At 46.5% G+C, this 16,838-nt stretch overlaps 1 protein-coding gene across 1 annotated transcript in view; it reads left to right on the forward strand.

Annotated features, from left to right (window-relative positions):
• COL6A1 (collagen type VI alpha 1 chain) overlaps nt 1-15,805 on the forward strand; it is a 73,116-nt gene extending 57,311 nt beyond the window's left edge. The window contains exons 28-35 of the mRNA XM_048500759.1: nt 88-124; nt 2,161-2,169; nt 5,546-5,679; nt 6,357-6,466; nt 8,026-8,212; nt 10,227-10,383; nt 12,890-12,919; nt 13,934-15,805. Coding sequence (XP_048356716.1) covers nt 88-124; nt 2,161-2,169; nt 5,546-5,679; nt 6,357-6,466; nt 8,026-8,212; nt 10,227-10,383; nt 12,890-12,919; nt 13,934-14,544 — 1,275 coding nt within the window. The 3' untranslated portion in view covers nt 14,545-15,805. The remainder of the gene's footprint in view (nt 1-87; nt 125-2,160; nt 2,170-5,545; nt 5,680-6,356; nt 6,467-8,025; nt 8,213-10,226; nt 10,384-12,889; nt 12,920-13,933) is intronic.
• The last annotated feature ends 1,033 nt before the right edge of the window (nt 15,806-16,838 follow it).

Below are 16,838 nucleotides of genomic sequence, written 5' to 3' on the forward strand. Positions count from 1 at the left end.
ATCAGAAGCCTAGCTCATTAGAGACAGATAATGGTCTTAGATTTCCAAGTTTTAGATGAGGCCTATAATTCTTCCTTTTTTGTTTAGGAATGTGAAATTTTAGATATCATCATGAAAATGTGTTGTAAGTATTGGCTTCAATTCTTACAGTATTAACCAGGGTCGTTAATACTGCACAGTCCAAATATCCCAGGTTGAGCAATAGAAATATCCCAGTTTGGCCAAGAAGTTCGCACGGTTCCTGGTCCTAAAGCGGGTTTGTCCTGTGATAGTTCCCTCATCCCATGATTTTCAAAAATCGCCCATTTGGCAATTCTTTTCAAAATCCTGCAGTGAACCCGTTACCGTTCAAACACCACGGGAACAGAACCTGTTTATTTTTCCTGCCAAGACACCTGATCTCTCCACCTGACAGTTTTCAGCTCTTCTGAGCCGCTGACCAACTATTGTAGCCCACCCTTCCCGAAACGTTTCCTCAAGCATGTGTTCTTCTCATGGTATCAATCGAGTGCCATTTCGCTGGGTTAACCAGGAGTGGAGTCCCAAAATGTCCCCGTTTTCTTTTCTGTACATGTACTAGTTGCTCAGAGCACATTGCTGGGGAGATGTGCACTTTGGGCTGAATGTTAGCAGGCATATCATGGGGGGAGAGGGAGTCTCTCATTTTGCACAAAAATATGAGCACGTGAGTGGGAATGTGATGTGCTGTGTTGCGGCCTGCGCCGGGCCCTATCCAGAACTGGAAAAATGGGGAGCTTTCTTTTCCCCCACTGCTGCCCCAAAACAACAGCCAATCAGAATGCGGGACACCGGGGATGTTTGCACATGTGCCGATACGTTTGCAGTGTAAATACAAAAGAAATGGGTTCCTGCAAAACAAACTGAAGTATTTCCTCCCAGTCTTCCCTCAATTCCAGAAATGGGCAGCCATGCAAAGGCAGAAAGCAGGATAAAATTTACCCAGATCATAAGATATCATTTGTAACCCAGTATAATTGTGCCGTGCAGAAACGAGCCAGCACTCCCATCTTGCGTGCTTGTTTCTGCTTTCTACTAAAAGGACAGGAATACAGAAATCTAAGGCTCATTCCGCATATGCAGAATAATGCACTTTCAAACTGCTTTCAATGCTCTTTGAAGCTGTGCAGAATGGCAAAATCCACTTGCAAACAGTTGTGAATGTGGTTTGAAAACGCATTATTTTGCGTGTGCGGAAGGGGCCTAACATTACAGCACTGACTGCTGATAACTTGTCAGGAATTTTCCAAATCATTTGGGAAGAGGGTGCCTGGTCCACGAATGGCATGTGCAGCGCATGTGCCTTTTGTACGGGTGTCCAGTAAATGTTAATTCCTTTTATCAGTGCTGAGATCATCACACTTCTGTTTCAGGGGAAGCGTTTGGTTTTGGAACCTCGTTTGAATGGTCATTGCTGCCCACCAAATTCTGGCTTGTGTTTCCAAGAAAGTGAATGATCTCAGCGTATGCAGAGATACATCACAGCAGTCATAAAGCCAGAGCTAACTTGGGGAGAAAATTGAACTGTTGCTCTGCTTAAAGCTGTGGGGAGGAAACCAAATAGCTCCATTTATGGCCACTTCGGCTTCTTGGAATCAGAATCTATATATTGCTGTATTGTTCCCCTAGTTTACAAGCTCAGCCTGATTAGTCAGTTTATGTTTTGAAAGTAATAGATGTTTCTGTTTGCTGTTGGATGTCAGCCAAGCAAGCACCTCCTACATTCTATAATCCATCAAATATATTATAAAAAATTAATTTAGGGCGTTTGAGAATAGTATTTTCTATTCCTACTGCTTGCATGCCATTTTCTGCAGACATTGTTGATTTAATTATTGCAAACATTGTAAGAGAGGTCAACCTACGATAACATGTGTCCTACTTACACGCTGCTAAGTCTCCCCTGCCTTTTCCTGAGGGTGCTCTCTTTCCGTTTTGCAAATATTTATCTGCTGGGATTGGGAAGAAATGTCAGGGTCCAAGAGCTGGAAGTAATTCCCAGGCGTACTCAGTGTGGGGGTCAGCTCCTGTTCGAACTGTCCTCTCGATCAAATCAGATGCACCGTAGTAGCATTGAATTGTGCAATGGTTTCTGCATCATGGGACTCTAAACATATCTTATTTTTCCTTCCTTTCTCCTAGCGTGCTGTGGTGAGTGTCACTTGTGCAAATTTATTTATTTATTTATTTCATTTGTGCCCAGTGGTGGGATCCAAAAATTTTAATAACAGGTTCCCATGGTGGTGGGATTCAAACTGTGGCATAGCGCCAATGGGGCTGGGCGGGGCCCGACGGGGGCATGACTGGGCATTCCGGGGGCGGGGCATTCCTGGGCGGGGCTGTGGCAAGGCCGTAGCCGCTGCACCGGCCCTTGGGCGGGAAACGAATGCACGCAGGCGCAGGCTGCCATGCATGCCGGTGCACCTCCTGCTAGACTGCTTCAAGTTCTGCACACTACTGCTGAGAGGAGGGGCGTAACTAAGGCAAAAATCACGTGGCAAAATCACCAGTTAGTAACCCCCTCTCGGCACACACAAATAATTAGTAACCTACTCTCGGGAACCTGTGAGAACCTGCTGGATCCCACCTCTGTTTATGCCCCACTTTCTCCCCAATGGGAACCCGACGCCGCTTACACCGTTCTCCTCCATTTTATCCTCACAGCAATTCTGTGAGGTCGGCTGAAATTGAACTGATCCAAGGTGACCCAGCAACCTTCCATGGCATGAGTGGGGATTCAAACCAGGGTCTCCCGGATGCCAGTCCAACACTCACAACCACAACATCACACTTGCTAGTTTTATTGTGGTTTTATTTTCACGTGAGCACCCTCTTCTTGGGCCTAGACACTTGGCCGCCATTTTAAGCCATTTGGATACATACAGTTGGCCTCCAGGGCAACACGCCCTTGTCCTAAAGAGGCACTCATCACTAGCAACACGGCAGCCATTGGGAGAGCCATTTGTTCACTGCCAGAAATTGCCTCAACTAGAGTGAGGCATTTGGAATAATATCCACCCAGGTGACTTCAGAGAGCAGTTCAACATGAATTGTACTGAGAGACAGCACGGTGTAGTGGTTAAGAGCAGGTGGACTCTGATCTGGAGAACTGGGTTTGATTCTCCACTCCTCCCCATAAGTAGCAGACTCTTGTCTGGTGAATTGGTTTCCCCATTCCTACACATGAAGCCTGCTGGGTGACCTTGGGCTGGTCACAGTTCTCTCAGGATTCTGTCAGCCCCACCTACCTCACAAGGTGTCTGTTGTGGGGAGAGGAAGGGAAAGGAGTTTGTAAGCTGCCTTGAGGCTCCTTACAGGAGAGAGAGGAGGGGGTAATAAATCCAGACTCTTCTTCTGTTCTTCTTGTTGTTGATCACCTACTATTGCCACTTCCTCTGCTGTTTAATTACATTTGTCTGTGTGGTGACTAAAGTCTTATGAAAGGCACAAGGGCTTTGATTATCATTTCTTTGAAACTACTGTTTCATCAGACTTAATGTCACCTATGTGTCTGATTTAAAGAGAGCTAAATGTTCTGTCACCTTAATGGTGTCTTGTCCTTCTGTTGCCATCTTTTAACAGCAGATGAAGACTTTTATGTTTTGTTTAGTGTTTCCTTAATAATCCATCCTTCCTGACCAGTGTTTTAATTGTTCCCTTTGTTTCTTTGGCATACATTTAGCCTTGTTATTAATTGTTTTAATAATGGGTGTGTGCCCTTGCAGACATTGGTTTCAATAGTTTTTAAAATTCAGTTTTATTATGTGCGTTTTAATTTATTAGCAGCTTTGGAAGCCCTGATGTGGTTAAATAGGCAGGATATAAATTTTGTAAAATAAATAAAAATAATAAATTATCGTGCATGTGAAAAGCCAACGTGGAATCTTAATCCTCAGGGCATTTTCAGACAGTCTACTAAATTCTCCATAAGGAAGTGTAACAGTGGTATAGTGCACAGTCCAAACCGACAAACCATGGTTTGCCATTTGGGGGTGGGCTAGAATCAGAATCCAGAATCTAAAGGGGATTTTCAGACCAGGCTTGCATTGCAAAATGGTTTTACATGATCTGAATTGAGAACACAAAGGCTGGGATCCACTGGAAATTTGTGCAGCCAAGAGGAATTCCTGTTCACTGGGACTTCCCTACTCCCCGCACCCTCGATAGTAGCTCAAAATACTTCCACATGGGGAAGAGAGTCAAAGGTCTGCAACAGAAGAGAGGAAACAGCAAAAGTCATCCTTCCTTCATCCTCAGAAACCCTCTACAGGATGCAAGTCATAGGATGGCAATTACTCCTCTTCTGGAGACCCCAGGGCACCTGTAGGAGCTGCTCCAAACCATATTTTGCTTGTCCATTTAGAAATTTTAAACCATAGTTAGCATAACTGTGGTTTGTCATGGAACCTGGACTGAGCCTTAGATCATTGAGAAGGATGTGACTTCTTCCCTGGTAGTGCCACCACCACTGTTAAATTCCGGATCTGAGAGAAACTGTTATAGAATTAATTAAAAAGTCTATATCAAAAGATCAAAATACCAACAATAAAGCAAAATACAAAACATGGATAACACAAATGGTGGTGGCACCATGATGTTTCTATTAACTGAAGCTTGTATGTGGCCTATCGCCTGAAGTGGAATCCAGCTGAACATCAAGCAATTGGAATCCTTCTTACTCTTTGGATTTTCACTGAAGGGATACCATTTATACAGCAGGAGAAGCAGTGGCATCGGAGGTTAAGAGCTCGTGTATCTAATCTGGAGGAACCGGGTTTGATTCCCAGCTCTGCTGCCTGAGCTGTGGAGGCTTATCTGGGGAATTCAGATTAGCCTGTGCACTCCCACACACGCCAGCTGGGTGACCTTGGGCTAGTCACAGCTTCTTGGAGCTCTCTCAGCCCCACCTACCTCACAGGGTGTTTGTTGTGAGGGGGGAAGGGCAAGGAGGTTGTCAGCCCCTTTGAGTCTCCTACAGGAGAGAAAGGGGGATATAAATCCAAACTCTTCTTCTTCTTCTCTTTGGATTTTCACTGAAGGGATACCATTCATACAGAGACTTTGAGTTCTAAGTGTATGTTTTGGGATCCCCTTTCTGTTTGTTATGTGTTATCCATGTTTTGTATTTTTCTTTATTGTTGGTCTTTTGGTCTTTTGATATAGACCAGTGGTTCTCAACCTGGGGGTCGCGACTCCTTTGGAGGTCAAATGACCCTTTCACAGGGGTTGCCTATCGGAAAACGGTCTTTTTATATTTTATATATACCAATTTTATGGTTGGGGGGGGGTCACCACAACATGAGGAACTATATTAAAGGGTTGTGGCATTGGGAAGGTTGAGAACCACTGATATAGACCTTTTAATTAATTCTATTAAAGGTTTAGTTTTTCAATGCTGCTTTTTGAGCCAGACAGAGGTTTTCTTTTTGGAACATTTATACCGTTTCTGACTTATCTTGTATAGTGAGGAACTGAGGTGTTCCCAGAGCCAGTATTATATATAATGTGGTCCTGTGTTTTGCTTCAGAATGCAAGTGTGGCCCTGTGGATGTCCTCTTTGTCCTGGACAGTTCTGAGAGTATCGGCCTCCAAAACTTCCAGATTGCGAAGGATTTCATCATAAAAGTCATTGACAGGCTGAGCAGCGACGAACACGTGAGGGTAAGGCTTGCCCTCGACCATATTTCCCCAGTTACTCTGTCCAACTCTGGAAAAGATTCTGCCTGGCCATTTGGATTGATGGAAGACATGAAGTAGAGACTGACTTTCCATGCTGTAATGGGTAAGAGTGACAGGACTCTAATCCGGTGACCAAAGTTTGATTCCACACTCTTCCACGTGAAGCCTGCTGGGTGACCTTGGACCAGTCACAGTGGTTTCAGAACTCTCTCAGCCCCATTTACCTCAGATGAGAAGAAGGGCGTTTCCCCACTTACCTTTGCTGCCCTTTGCTGCACTCCACTCTCAGCGCGCGTCATCTCTGGCGCGTGCCCGGGCATCCCCACGACGGGTTAATCAAAAAGCGCCGTTTCGAGGAGCGCCAGGGATGCCGCGCGCTGAGGGGGCGCGAGAGCGGCAGCGTCGGGGCGGCTGCGTTTTCGCCGCCCCTATAGTGGGGAGTGTCGGGGGACCCTGCGCTACTTGAGGAGAGTAGCGCGGGGCTTAAGGTAAGTGGGGAAAGGCCCGAAGAGGAGTTTGGATTTATACGCCCACCTTCCCCACCAACTTCCTCCCACCTCCACAAAAAGAAAAAACCCAAGTGCTGCCAACCATCCGTGGTTTTAGTCAGTTACAATAATGTGCAGGTTGACAAATGACGTCTAACTTTCCTTTCGCAGTTTGACCCCGGCGAGTCACGTGTTGGTGTCGTACAGTACAGCCATGACAAGACTCAGGAGCTGGTGGCCATGGGAGATGCCAACATCAACAATGTTGGACAATTGAAGGAGTAAGTTTAGATCTGGAGTGACAAGGCCAACGCAGCAAAAGCAAGGAAAAATCCTGAATTAGTCAACCACTGGTGGAAACGGTCTTAAAAGCAATATAAGAAGACTGTAGAACACAGGTGTCAAACTCACGGCGCTCCAGATGTTATGGACTACAGTGTCCATCATCCCCTCCCATCAAATGTGGGGAACTGGCTTTTGCCAGGGAAGGGATAGGACCATCATCCCCCACCCCCAGTATATGCAACCGTGAAATAGAAAATTCCTGGAGATTTGGCCCTCAGCAGGGCATATCCTGCCATTTTCTCCAGGGGAGCTGTCTGGAGAACAGTTGAGATCTCCAGGCCCTACCTGGAGGTTGGCAACCTAACATAATCTCTGGGATCCAGAGATCAGCTTCCCTACCAGCTGCTGTGATGTAACATCCCTGCTGAACACACACACACACACACACACACACACACACCGGCGCATTCCCCAAATCTCCAGGATCCCAGCTTTGCAAATGGGGGGCATGGGGATGAGGAGAACTCTTCCCAGCCTCACAGGCACCCTGATGCCCCCCCCCCTTGCAAAGCCATGATACAGCTTTGCACATGTGGTGCAGGAGCTATGTAGATGAGGAGAACTCTCTCCATCTTCACAGACACCCTGCTGGCTCTCCCCCCCCCCCTTGTCAGAGCCACGATCCACCCTTTGCAGACGGGGGTGGGCTATGTGGAATAGCAGGACAGAGAGTGACAGACAGAGAAGAAGGGGCAGAACAGGCAAAAAAAGATGGCCAAGGGGGGAAGAAAGACAGGAGGGGTTGGCCCCCTGGGTGGCCATCGTTAACCCACCAACAGCTGTCTAGACCCCACTGTGTTGTTCAGTATGATGGGCTTTACTGCTAGTGTTCATTAAAGCACCAATGATTTTGACAAAGGACCTTTCCCCACTTACCTTGAGCTCCGCGCTACTCTCCTCAAGTAGCGCGGGGTCCCCCGGCACTCCCCACGACAGGGGCAGCGACAGCACAGCCACCCCGACGCTGTCGCGCCCCCTCAGCGTGCGGCATCCCTGGCGCTCTTGTAAACGGTGCCTTTTGATGACCCCGCGTAGAGTGCGGGGTCGTGGGGACGCCCGGGCGCGCGCCAGGGATACCGCGCGCTGAGAGCAGTGTGCGGCATAGGGGGGATTGTGGAGAATGGGGAAAAGCCCAAAGGCAGCGCATAAAAATGAATGATAATTCTCATATTCATTCTGGACCATATTCTAGTGCGGAAGCATAAGATTTTCTCGACCTCCGCCCCTCAGCTGACCGTACTAAAATCTTTTTTCTGAGACAGAGAATAGCAGGGTTGTTTCCACTTCTGGTGTCACAAAAGAGTTGCGTCGGTGGTCTTTTGAAGACATGACTGCAGGTTTCTGCAAGGAAAAAATTAACTCCAGCATGCCTAGGGGAAGTAAGAGGCGGACCACAAAGGAAGGGGCTGGGAGACGAGCCGCCATGCCTTTGTCTGGAGAGAAGCTTTGCTTCAACGATTTGGCATTGACCCTTGCTGCTGTTTTTGCCTCATAGGGCTGTGAAGAACTTGCACTGGATCGCTGGGGGCACCTATACAGGGGAGGCCCTGGAGTTCACCAAGGACCAATTGCTGCGACGGTTTTCCTCTGACAACCGAGTGGCCATCGTTATCACAGACGGACGATCTGACACCCTTCGAGACCCAGTCCCACTGAACGCTCTCTGTGAAGCCAATACCCAGGTGAAACTAATAACCAAGTGGCAGGGGAGAGGCAGGGGAGGTGGTATGCCACTGTGTCTTCTGACGCAGCACATTTAGTCAAAAGGAAAGGAGGCCAATTCTGGTCAAGCAAAAGCATGCATGTTTTGTCGAAGGCTTTCATGACCAGAACCAGCTGATTGTTGTGGATTTTCCAGGCGTCTGGCCATGGTCTGATAGTTTTTGCTCCTAATGTTTCACCTGCATCTATGGCTGGCATCATCAGAAGGACATCACAGCAAGTTGTCATAGAATCATAGACTTGGAAGAGACCTCGAGGGCCATCCAATCCAACCCTCTGCAATGCAGGAACACATAATCAAAGCACTCCTGACAGATGGCCCTTGAGCCTCTCTTTAAAAACCTCCAAAGAAGGAGACTCCACCACACTCCGAGGTAGTGCGTTCCACTGTCTAACAGCCCTTAATGTTAGGAAGTTTTTCCTGATGTTTAGGTGGAATCTCTTGTCCTTCACCTTGAACCCATGACTCCTGGTCCTAGTCTCTGGAGCCGCAGAAAACAAGCTTGCTCCCTTACCAACGTGACATCCCTTCAAATATCTAAACATGGCTATCATGTCACCTCTTAACCAAACTAAATACCCCCAGCTCCCTCTCTCCTTGTAGGGCATGGATTCCAGATCTTTTGCCTTTGTGGTTGCCCTCCTCTGGACCCGTTCCAGCTTGTCAATGTGTTTCTTTCTGTGGCACAGTGTGGAGTGATTGCAGAGTGGGATATATGCAGGTGCAGGTGTGAATTGATTGCAAATGCAGCTGTAAATGGACTCCACCTAGCCTTTTAGAAGGGCTCGAAACATTGCTTCCAAAAGCACTGTGGCCAAAGTTAGAACAATATCAGAGCTTCCTGGTATGATATTGTTCTAACTTTGAACCACAGTGCTTTCAGAAGCAATGTTTTGAGGATCAAAAATGTCTTTCCCAGTATGTGAAGCATTTTTATTATGCAGACACACGTCACATGGATTTGGGGAGTGATTTAAAGGTGGAACTCAGCATAAGCTGTATTGGTAAGGGAAACAGACTGTCACAGGGGAGAAACTCTCTTTCTCACAATGCTAGAACCAGGGGGCATTCATTGAAAATGCTGGGGGGAAGAATTAGGACTAATAAAAGGAAACACTTCTTCACGGAGCGTGTGATTGGTGTTTGGAATATGCTGCCACAGGAGGTGGTGATGGCCACTCACCTGGATAGCTTTAAAAAGGGGCTTGGACAGATTTATGGAGGAGAAGTCAATCTATGGCTACCAATCTTGATCCTCCTTGATCTCAGATTGCAAATGCCTTAGCAGACCAGGTGCTCGGGAGCAGCAGCAGCAGCAGGCCATTGCTTTCACCTCCTGCACTTGAGCTCCCTAAGGCACCTGGTGGGCCAATGCGAGTAGCAGAGTGCTGGACTAGATGGACTCTGGTCTGATCGAGCAGGCTCTTTCTTATGTTCTTATGTTCTCATAACTAGCAGAGCAAAATAATAAATGTTGCCTGTGGGCATTGAGAAACTTTCCAGAGCGTAGCCAGAGAAGCTTAGAGGTTGTTTTCCTTCCATTATCTTGGGCACCCTTGGACTTGCTCACCATCCTAGAATGCCTCAGACTTCCCCATTCTGTGACCACCCTGGTGCCGGCAGACACCTTTCTTGAGGCTCACCAAGTGTTTTTAGGAAGTGAGTGGGGTTAGGTGGGCCCCTGCCCTGAAAAGTTTCCAATTGGCTCTGGAGATCTGATTGGCTGTTCAGATTAAAAGAATGTTGTTTAAGCAGTGGGTGCCGCCTCAGTGTTCTCCCTCATTTTTTTTCCAATTACCCCTCTTCTCCTCTGCATTTGAACCTCCTGTGTGTTTGTGGCTCCGTCCCATGACAGCCAAGTTGTGAATTCATCCATCACCCAGTATCAGAATGCCGAAGTTGCCCCCAGTCCCAAAAAAGTTGGGGGTCCCTGGTGTAGATTGTTACAACAATGAATATTTATTGCCCTGTAGGTGTACCCCTTGGGTATTGGTGATATCTTCCACGCTCCTCCAAACCCTGAGCAATTATCAAGTATTGCCTGTTCGGGCATATCTATTCTGCGAGAAAACTACGCGGAGCTTCTGGATGACAGTTTCATGCACAACATTACCTCTTATATCTGCAAAGGTGGGTGAGATGTCTTTAGGTACTTGGTTGAGATCAGCTGCCACCTATTTCTAGGCCGTTGTCCAAGGAAGTAGCAAGTCAGAGAAACTGGAATCCGGATTCTCACTTTAGTACAATCAATGCAGAAAAGGTTAGGAGCGAAGGGTTGCTTTGAGGGCAGTCTGACTGTCTCTTCCCAAGGGAACAATGCAGCTTTTAGAAGTATGGCTAATGAAATCAGAATACCATTTTACAATACTCAAGGACGGACCCACCATATGTTAAGTAGCCCTTCACTATCTTATTGCGTGTCTTTGTACAAAAGTTGTGCACCCTTGGGTGGGGGATTGGAGAGGTAAAAGCTTGGACTTGTTCTGAAGCTGGGAGTTATGTTTATGTTTCTGGGTAAAACACCAGCCACGTTACAAACATTTTACATTTGTATTGTAACAAGAACAGTCCCTGACAGTTCTCTCTTTACATTCCAGGCAACCCTCAAATACAGTTCCTTGATCTAATAAGGATTTCACTTTATTAAAATATTTCTGCCCTGCCTGTCCCACCATCTGCAGACCTATGCATGGGCTAAGCTCTTGGCAAAACTATCTGTTCTCTGACATCAGTACAATATTCCAGAAACCTCTGAATCCCTAGTGTGGTCCTCATTTGGCCAGTGGGTGGTGGAGTAAGCAAGGTAGAAGACCCCAGGCAAGCTGTCCTGCCACTCTCACCAGATACAGAGCAGTGTGTGCAGTCACTGTAGAACTGTGCCACATTGAAGAGTCTGCATCGCTATGGAGACTGCATGCATAGATATGAGCTTTCCTGGTCTTCATAAGATGATACTTTAAGGCTAAAATGGAAGCAAGGAGAGTTGGGCAGGAAGGCGACCTGGGTGGCTCTCCGTTCCCTCCTCTCACCTGTTGGCTTTTGAAAGTGAGATGAGAACTGTTGATCGCACGTTGCTGCCATAGCGCTACCATGAACTAAGTAATGAGTAAAAGACAGATGAATGGTGCTTTGACCCATCTTGGGCTCCTTCTGCACATGCAGAATAATGCACTTTCAATCCACTTTCACAATTGTTTGCAAGTGGATTTTGCTATTTTGCACTGTAAAATCCAACTGCAAAGTGCATTGCAAGTGGATTGAAAGTGTATTAGTCTGCAAGTGCGAAAGGGGCCCAAGATCATGTGCAGAAGGGGCCTTGCAGTATTGCTTTGGAATGCAGGTGCTTGCAAATTTCTTGTGAAATCAACTTCACATGTACAAGTATAATTAAGCATACATCAGCCCTCCAGTATCTTCTGCATTCCTAATTTGTTCTGGTGCTGGAATTCTGTTTTGTAAGGCTACATTGGTTAGTTGCTTTATCTGAAGGCTGCCACTGATAACTGCTCTTTTAGCCCACTTGTTTACTGTATAGTGGAAGTAGATCCAACCAATCTCCAAGGAACCTTCCTGCAGCCTAAACAGCTCTTCCCTTAATGCACAGGTGTCAAACTCGCGGCCCTCCAGATGTTATGGACTACAGTTCCCATCCTCCTCTGCCAGCATGATGCTGGTAGGGAATGATGGGAACTGTAGTCCATAACATCTGGAGGGCCGTGAGTTTGACACCTATGCCTTAATGGAAGGAGCCACTCAAGTTGGAAGAAGGCTTCGGATTTGAGCCCAAGCGAAAGGCAGGGTGTAAATATTTAAATAAATAAACTTTGCTCATTGGAGGGGTAAGAAGAAGGATGAGTTAGTTTTTATACCCGGTGTTTCTCTACCATGAGGAGTCTCAAGGCAGCTTTCAGTCGCTTGTCTCGCTCCCGTTCTCCCATTTCACACAATGAGCAGCTTGTGAGGTAGGTGAGGCTGAGAAAGTTGTGAGAGCTGTGACCAGCCCACGGTCACCCAGCAGGCTTCATGTAGAGGAGTGGGGAGTCAAACCCGGTTCTCAAAATTAGAGTTCGCAGATAATGTGGGAGAAATGGGGAATTGAACCCAGTTCTCCAGATTAGAATCCACTGCTCATGTGGGGAAGTAGAAAATCAAATCTGGTTCTCCAGACTAGGATCCACCACTCATATGGGGAAGCAGGGCATCAAACTTGGTACTCACCATTAGAGTTCACTGTTCATGTGGAAAAATGAGAAATCAAATCCGGTTCTCCAGATTAGAGTCTGTTATCCTCTATATCACACTGGCTCTCTAAGATTTACCCCATTATAATTAGGGCTTCAATTTTCCTGTGTTTTTGGTGGGCTTTATAGAAAAGAGGGTCACAAATGTTAAAATATATTGAAAAAAACCACATTCCTGACATCTCTACAAAAAGTTGTTTATAATGTCAGCCATGTCAGAAAACAAGCAGGGCTGGTTATCTGTGCAGGCTTAGAAATATACCTGTTCTACAGTTTGCTCTCCTCGGGATTTTTATAGCACAAGGAATTAAATAAAAGCCACCAGTTGACTGCCAAAAGTTGTCCATATGTGAACAAATTGATTTGAAGCCATCTTGTTTTTGGTTGATTTACAGACAAGAAATGCCCAGACTACACTTGCCCAAGTGAGTATTCTTTCCAAAGCTTTCCTTGTGCCTTTCAAGCCTCTTTAGCCTGCTGAGTTAACCCAAGGAGGCAGGAAGCTGCCCTGTACAGTATTGTCTATTCTGATTTGAGTCTCAACCAAAGACAGGTTTTACCCAGCACCTCCTACTAGTAAAAGTGGAGAAGCTGGGAACTGAACTTGGGAACTTCTGCATGCGAAGTGTGTCCTCTGCTACTGAGCCAAAGCCCCTCCCAATATGTAGTTATGGAGCATATACTCACCAGATTGTGTGACACCCATAGTAGGAACTCAACATTCTTCCTCGACTTTCCCTGGCACCCAAGCTGGGGCTGATGCAACAGTCCATATGCTGTTGCCACCAGGATTTAAGTCAGAGGAGAAAAGATGTGCTTTGGCTGGCCAGGAACTTTTTGTGAGCAGGCCTGAATTTCACCAGAATTTGGATATGCTCTTTTAAAAAAAAAAAAAAGTTTACCATTACAATCATCTTTTGGATTTGGTGGCCATCCCTAATCTTTGCTTTCTCTATCATTTCTTTTTTTATGTCACCCTCCTGTGTTTTCTACTCAACTTGCATGTAATTCTTTGTGTAACATAGCTTTATATCTCATGCTCCTGGGCCTGAAAAGGAAGATTACATGTATAAGAACAATTTCCACAGGATCTAAATAAATCCACATTAATGGCAGCTTTCTTGTACAGCCCCCAAAATGTGCCTTTGAGAACCCTGCTATAGAAATAGCATTTGACGAAGTAAGCAAGGCAGTTTCAATGGGGAACCAATATAATCTCATTGCTTTTGGAACCCCTGTCTCCCTTTTATCGCAGAAAATTCACAAAAAATTGTTGTGCTGATCTGTTTATTCTGATGTGCATTTTGGGACAAAGTATCTATGACCAGTGCATGGACACCAACAAAAGAAGACCTCACCCCATCGTCAATCAATGTTTTCTGTAGGATATTTAGAATATGTGCAGCAGAGTTAAGAGCCAATATCTCTTCTCTTTTTAGTCTCCTTTGATGGTCCAGCTGATATTACGCTCCTGGTGGATAGTTCTACAAGTGTTGGGAGTCGCAATTTCAATACCACCAAGAAATTTGTGAAGCGCCTGGCCGAGCGGTTCCTGTCAGCAGCCAAGCCTTCCGAGGACACTGTGCGTATTTCAGTTGTCCAGTACAGTGGCAAAGCTCAGCAGAAAATGGAGGCACGCTTTGAGCAGAACTACACTGTGATTGCTGAGGCCATCGACAACATGCAGTTCATGAACGACGCCACAGACGTGAATGCTGCTCTCAGCTACGTCACCAACCTGTACCGGCCGCCTCCTCGTCAAGGGGCAAAGAACAGAGTATTGATTTTCTCTGATGGCAACTCTCAAGGCATCACTGCAAGTGCCATCGAGAGAGCAGTTCAAGAAGCTCGGCAGCAAGGCCTCGAGATCTATGTCCTGGCTGTTGGCACGCAAGTCAACGAGTCCAATTTACGCGTCCTCGTGACTGGGAAAACCACTGAGTATGACGTGGCCTATGGGGAGAGCCACCTTTTCCGAGTGCCTGATTACAACTCTCTGCTGAGGGGAGTCTTCTATCAAACTGTTTCCAGGAGAATAGCTGTAAAATGAATCGGTGGAACATAAAAGGAGCAGGATATATAGAGTCTACGTTAAAAAAGTAATTAAAAAGTTAGCACTCAACAGATCCCATGTTTTTTATAAAAAGCCCGCTCATGTCCCTGCTTTTGAGCTACGTCATGCTCCTAGCTGTCCATTTCTCTTTTCCCAAGAATGTTTGTAATCTACAAGGGGCAAAATGCAGGTTTGCTCATTCTTACACAATATTTTCAACTGGGGGAAACTTGGTTGATACAACTTTAGAATCTTAAAATGCACTACCGTTATTCCTACGATCAAGAGCACGTTCTACTTGCATTATTAGGATCCTCTTTCCAGAATAAAACGATCCTTTATCTTGCTGACACATTTTTTTTTTAGAGTTTGCTATTATTTTATTTTCATAATAAGAAAAAGTGTTGCCTTGGCTACCCAGCTCCAGAAAATTCGCTTGACCCTTTAAGGACAAGGAGAAAATTCCTGGAAGACCGGCTGTTCTTCAGAGCAAGGGCGGCGATGACTAAAATCGTAACCTTGCGTAAACCCTCCAGTTCAAAACAAGTTATATTAAAAGAATTTAACTCGACAACATTGATACAAATAACAGTCTAGTTATTGGTTGCTTAGTCTCTTCTTACGTGTGTGATGTCCCGTCGAGTTGCAGCTGACTTAACGGGAACCCAGAGAGCTTTGGAAGGCAAGAGACTAACAGAGGTGGTTCGCCATTGACTTCCTCTGCATCACGCCCCTGTTATTTCTTAGAGGTCTCCTATCCACGTACTAACAAGAGCTTAGCTTATGAGATCTGATGAGAACAGGTTAGCATGGTCCGTTCAGGGCAGGGCAGTCTCTTATATCCAGTAAATCAGAGGCCCTGATAAGCGATCTTGCAGTTAGCATTATTATCAGAATTGCTTGAGATAAAATCTTAAGGAAGCCAGGGACCGGCTTCCAAGAGCCACATCCTGTCCAATGTGAGCGTCCAGGTTGGTGCTAACCCTCCTTCCCTAAAGCCTGAGGTTTACATAATAAGTTTGCACAGTCGTTCCTGGGGGTGGGGGGGACATGTCAGAATTGGGGAACAGTTTGGACCATTACATCTCTCGTTTCCAGTGGTGCTCTTGCTATGAAATCAGTGGACGCAATTTTCAGTATGGTGGCTTTTACTGTTTTGTAATCAAGATCCATTTTACCACTTTGTCTTATTTTCTGCCTGTTTTTTTTACTGTCCGATGTTCACATTCAGGTTATGTTCAAATAAATTGTTTTCCACCATTTTGGAAGGAGGGAAAGTGACTTTGTCTCAGGGTAGCCAACGAGGAAACGTGTTTCCAATCGGATGAGAAAAAAAACATTCACTGGAAATCGGCCTTTTTGCAACATGAAGACTCCAGAAGCAACCTTGATACGACCAGGGATCTCTCGAAGGGCAGCTTTTCAGGTTCACTTAGGGCACAGGTGTTAAACTCACGGCCCTCCAGATGTTATGGACTACAGTTCCCATCATCTCCTGCCAGCACGATGCTGGCAGGGGATGATGGGAACTGTAGTCCATAACATCTGGAGGGCCACGAGTTTGATACCTATGACTTAGGGCCTTACCAGATGCATGTTCAGAGTTTTGTGTCAAGAGCTTCCAATGATTTTTTAAAAAACTTCATATTTCCGCACATGGGGGCCTCATCTGGATTGAGACCAGGGCTTGAGGGGTTGTTAAGCCTGTCCCCCAACATTTCCCGGATCTGAAAAAGCCCTGAAGAGCCACCATGGGGATGGGGGAGGTCAGATGACCCTGGGCGCAATGGCCAGGGAGTGCAAAATCGGCCCCCTCCCCCCGTCCTCCCCTGTGCCAACCCGGCTCAAAAGAGCAGGGTCAGCGCAGGGGAGGGCACCTAAACATAGAGCCAGGAGCTGGCCTGCTGCCATGGCGCCCATCAGGGGGCAGCTTGGATGGGCACAGTGGCAGCAGGCCAGCCAAGGAGCCAGCCTGCCACTGCAGTGCCCATCTGAGCCGCCCCTGAGCCCCACCTCCAAAGCGCGGGGGGGGCTCTCACAGGAAGTGTTGTCCCGAGGTGCCATTTACCCCCAATACACCTCTGAGAGCCCCCATTAGCAATCTGTTCTCTTGTTTGGGTTGCCAACATCCAGACGGAGCCTGGAGATCTGCTGGAATGACAACTGATCTCCAGACTACAGAGCTCAATCGCCCTGGAGAAAATGGCTCCTTTGGAGGGTGGATTGGTATGCAATTATGCCCTGCTGACCTCCCTCCCCTCCCCAAATTTGCCTTTCCTAAGCTCCACTCC

This window comes from Sphaerodactylus townsendi, linkage group LG01 (genome assembly GCF_021028975.2).
Source record: "Sphaerodactylus townsendi isolate TG3544 linkage group LG01, MPM_Stown_v2.3, whole genome shotgun sequence".
In the NCBI taxonomy this organism is placed as follows: Eukaryota; Metazoa; Chordata; class Lepidosauria; order Squamata; family Sphaerodactylidae; genus Sphaerodactylus; species Sphaerodactylus townsendi.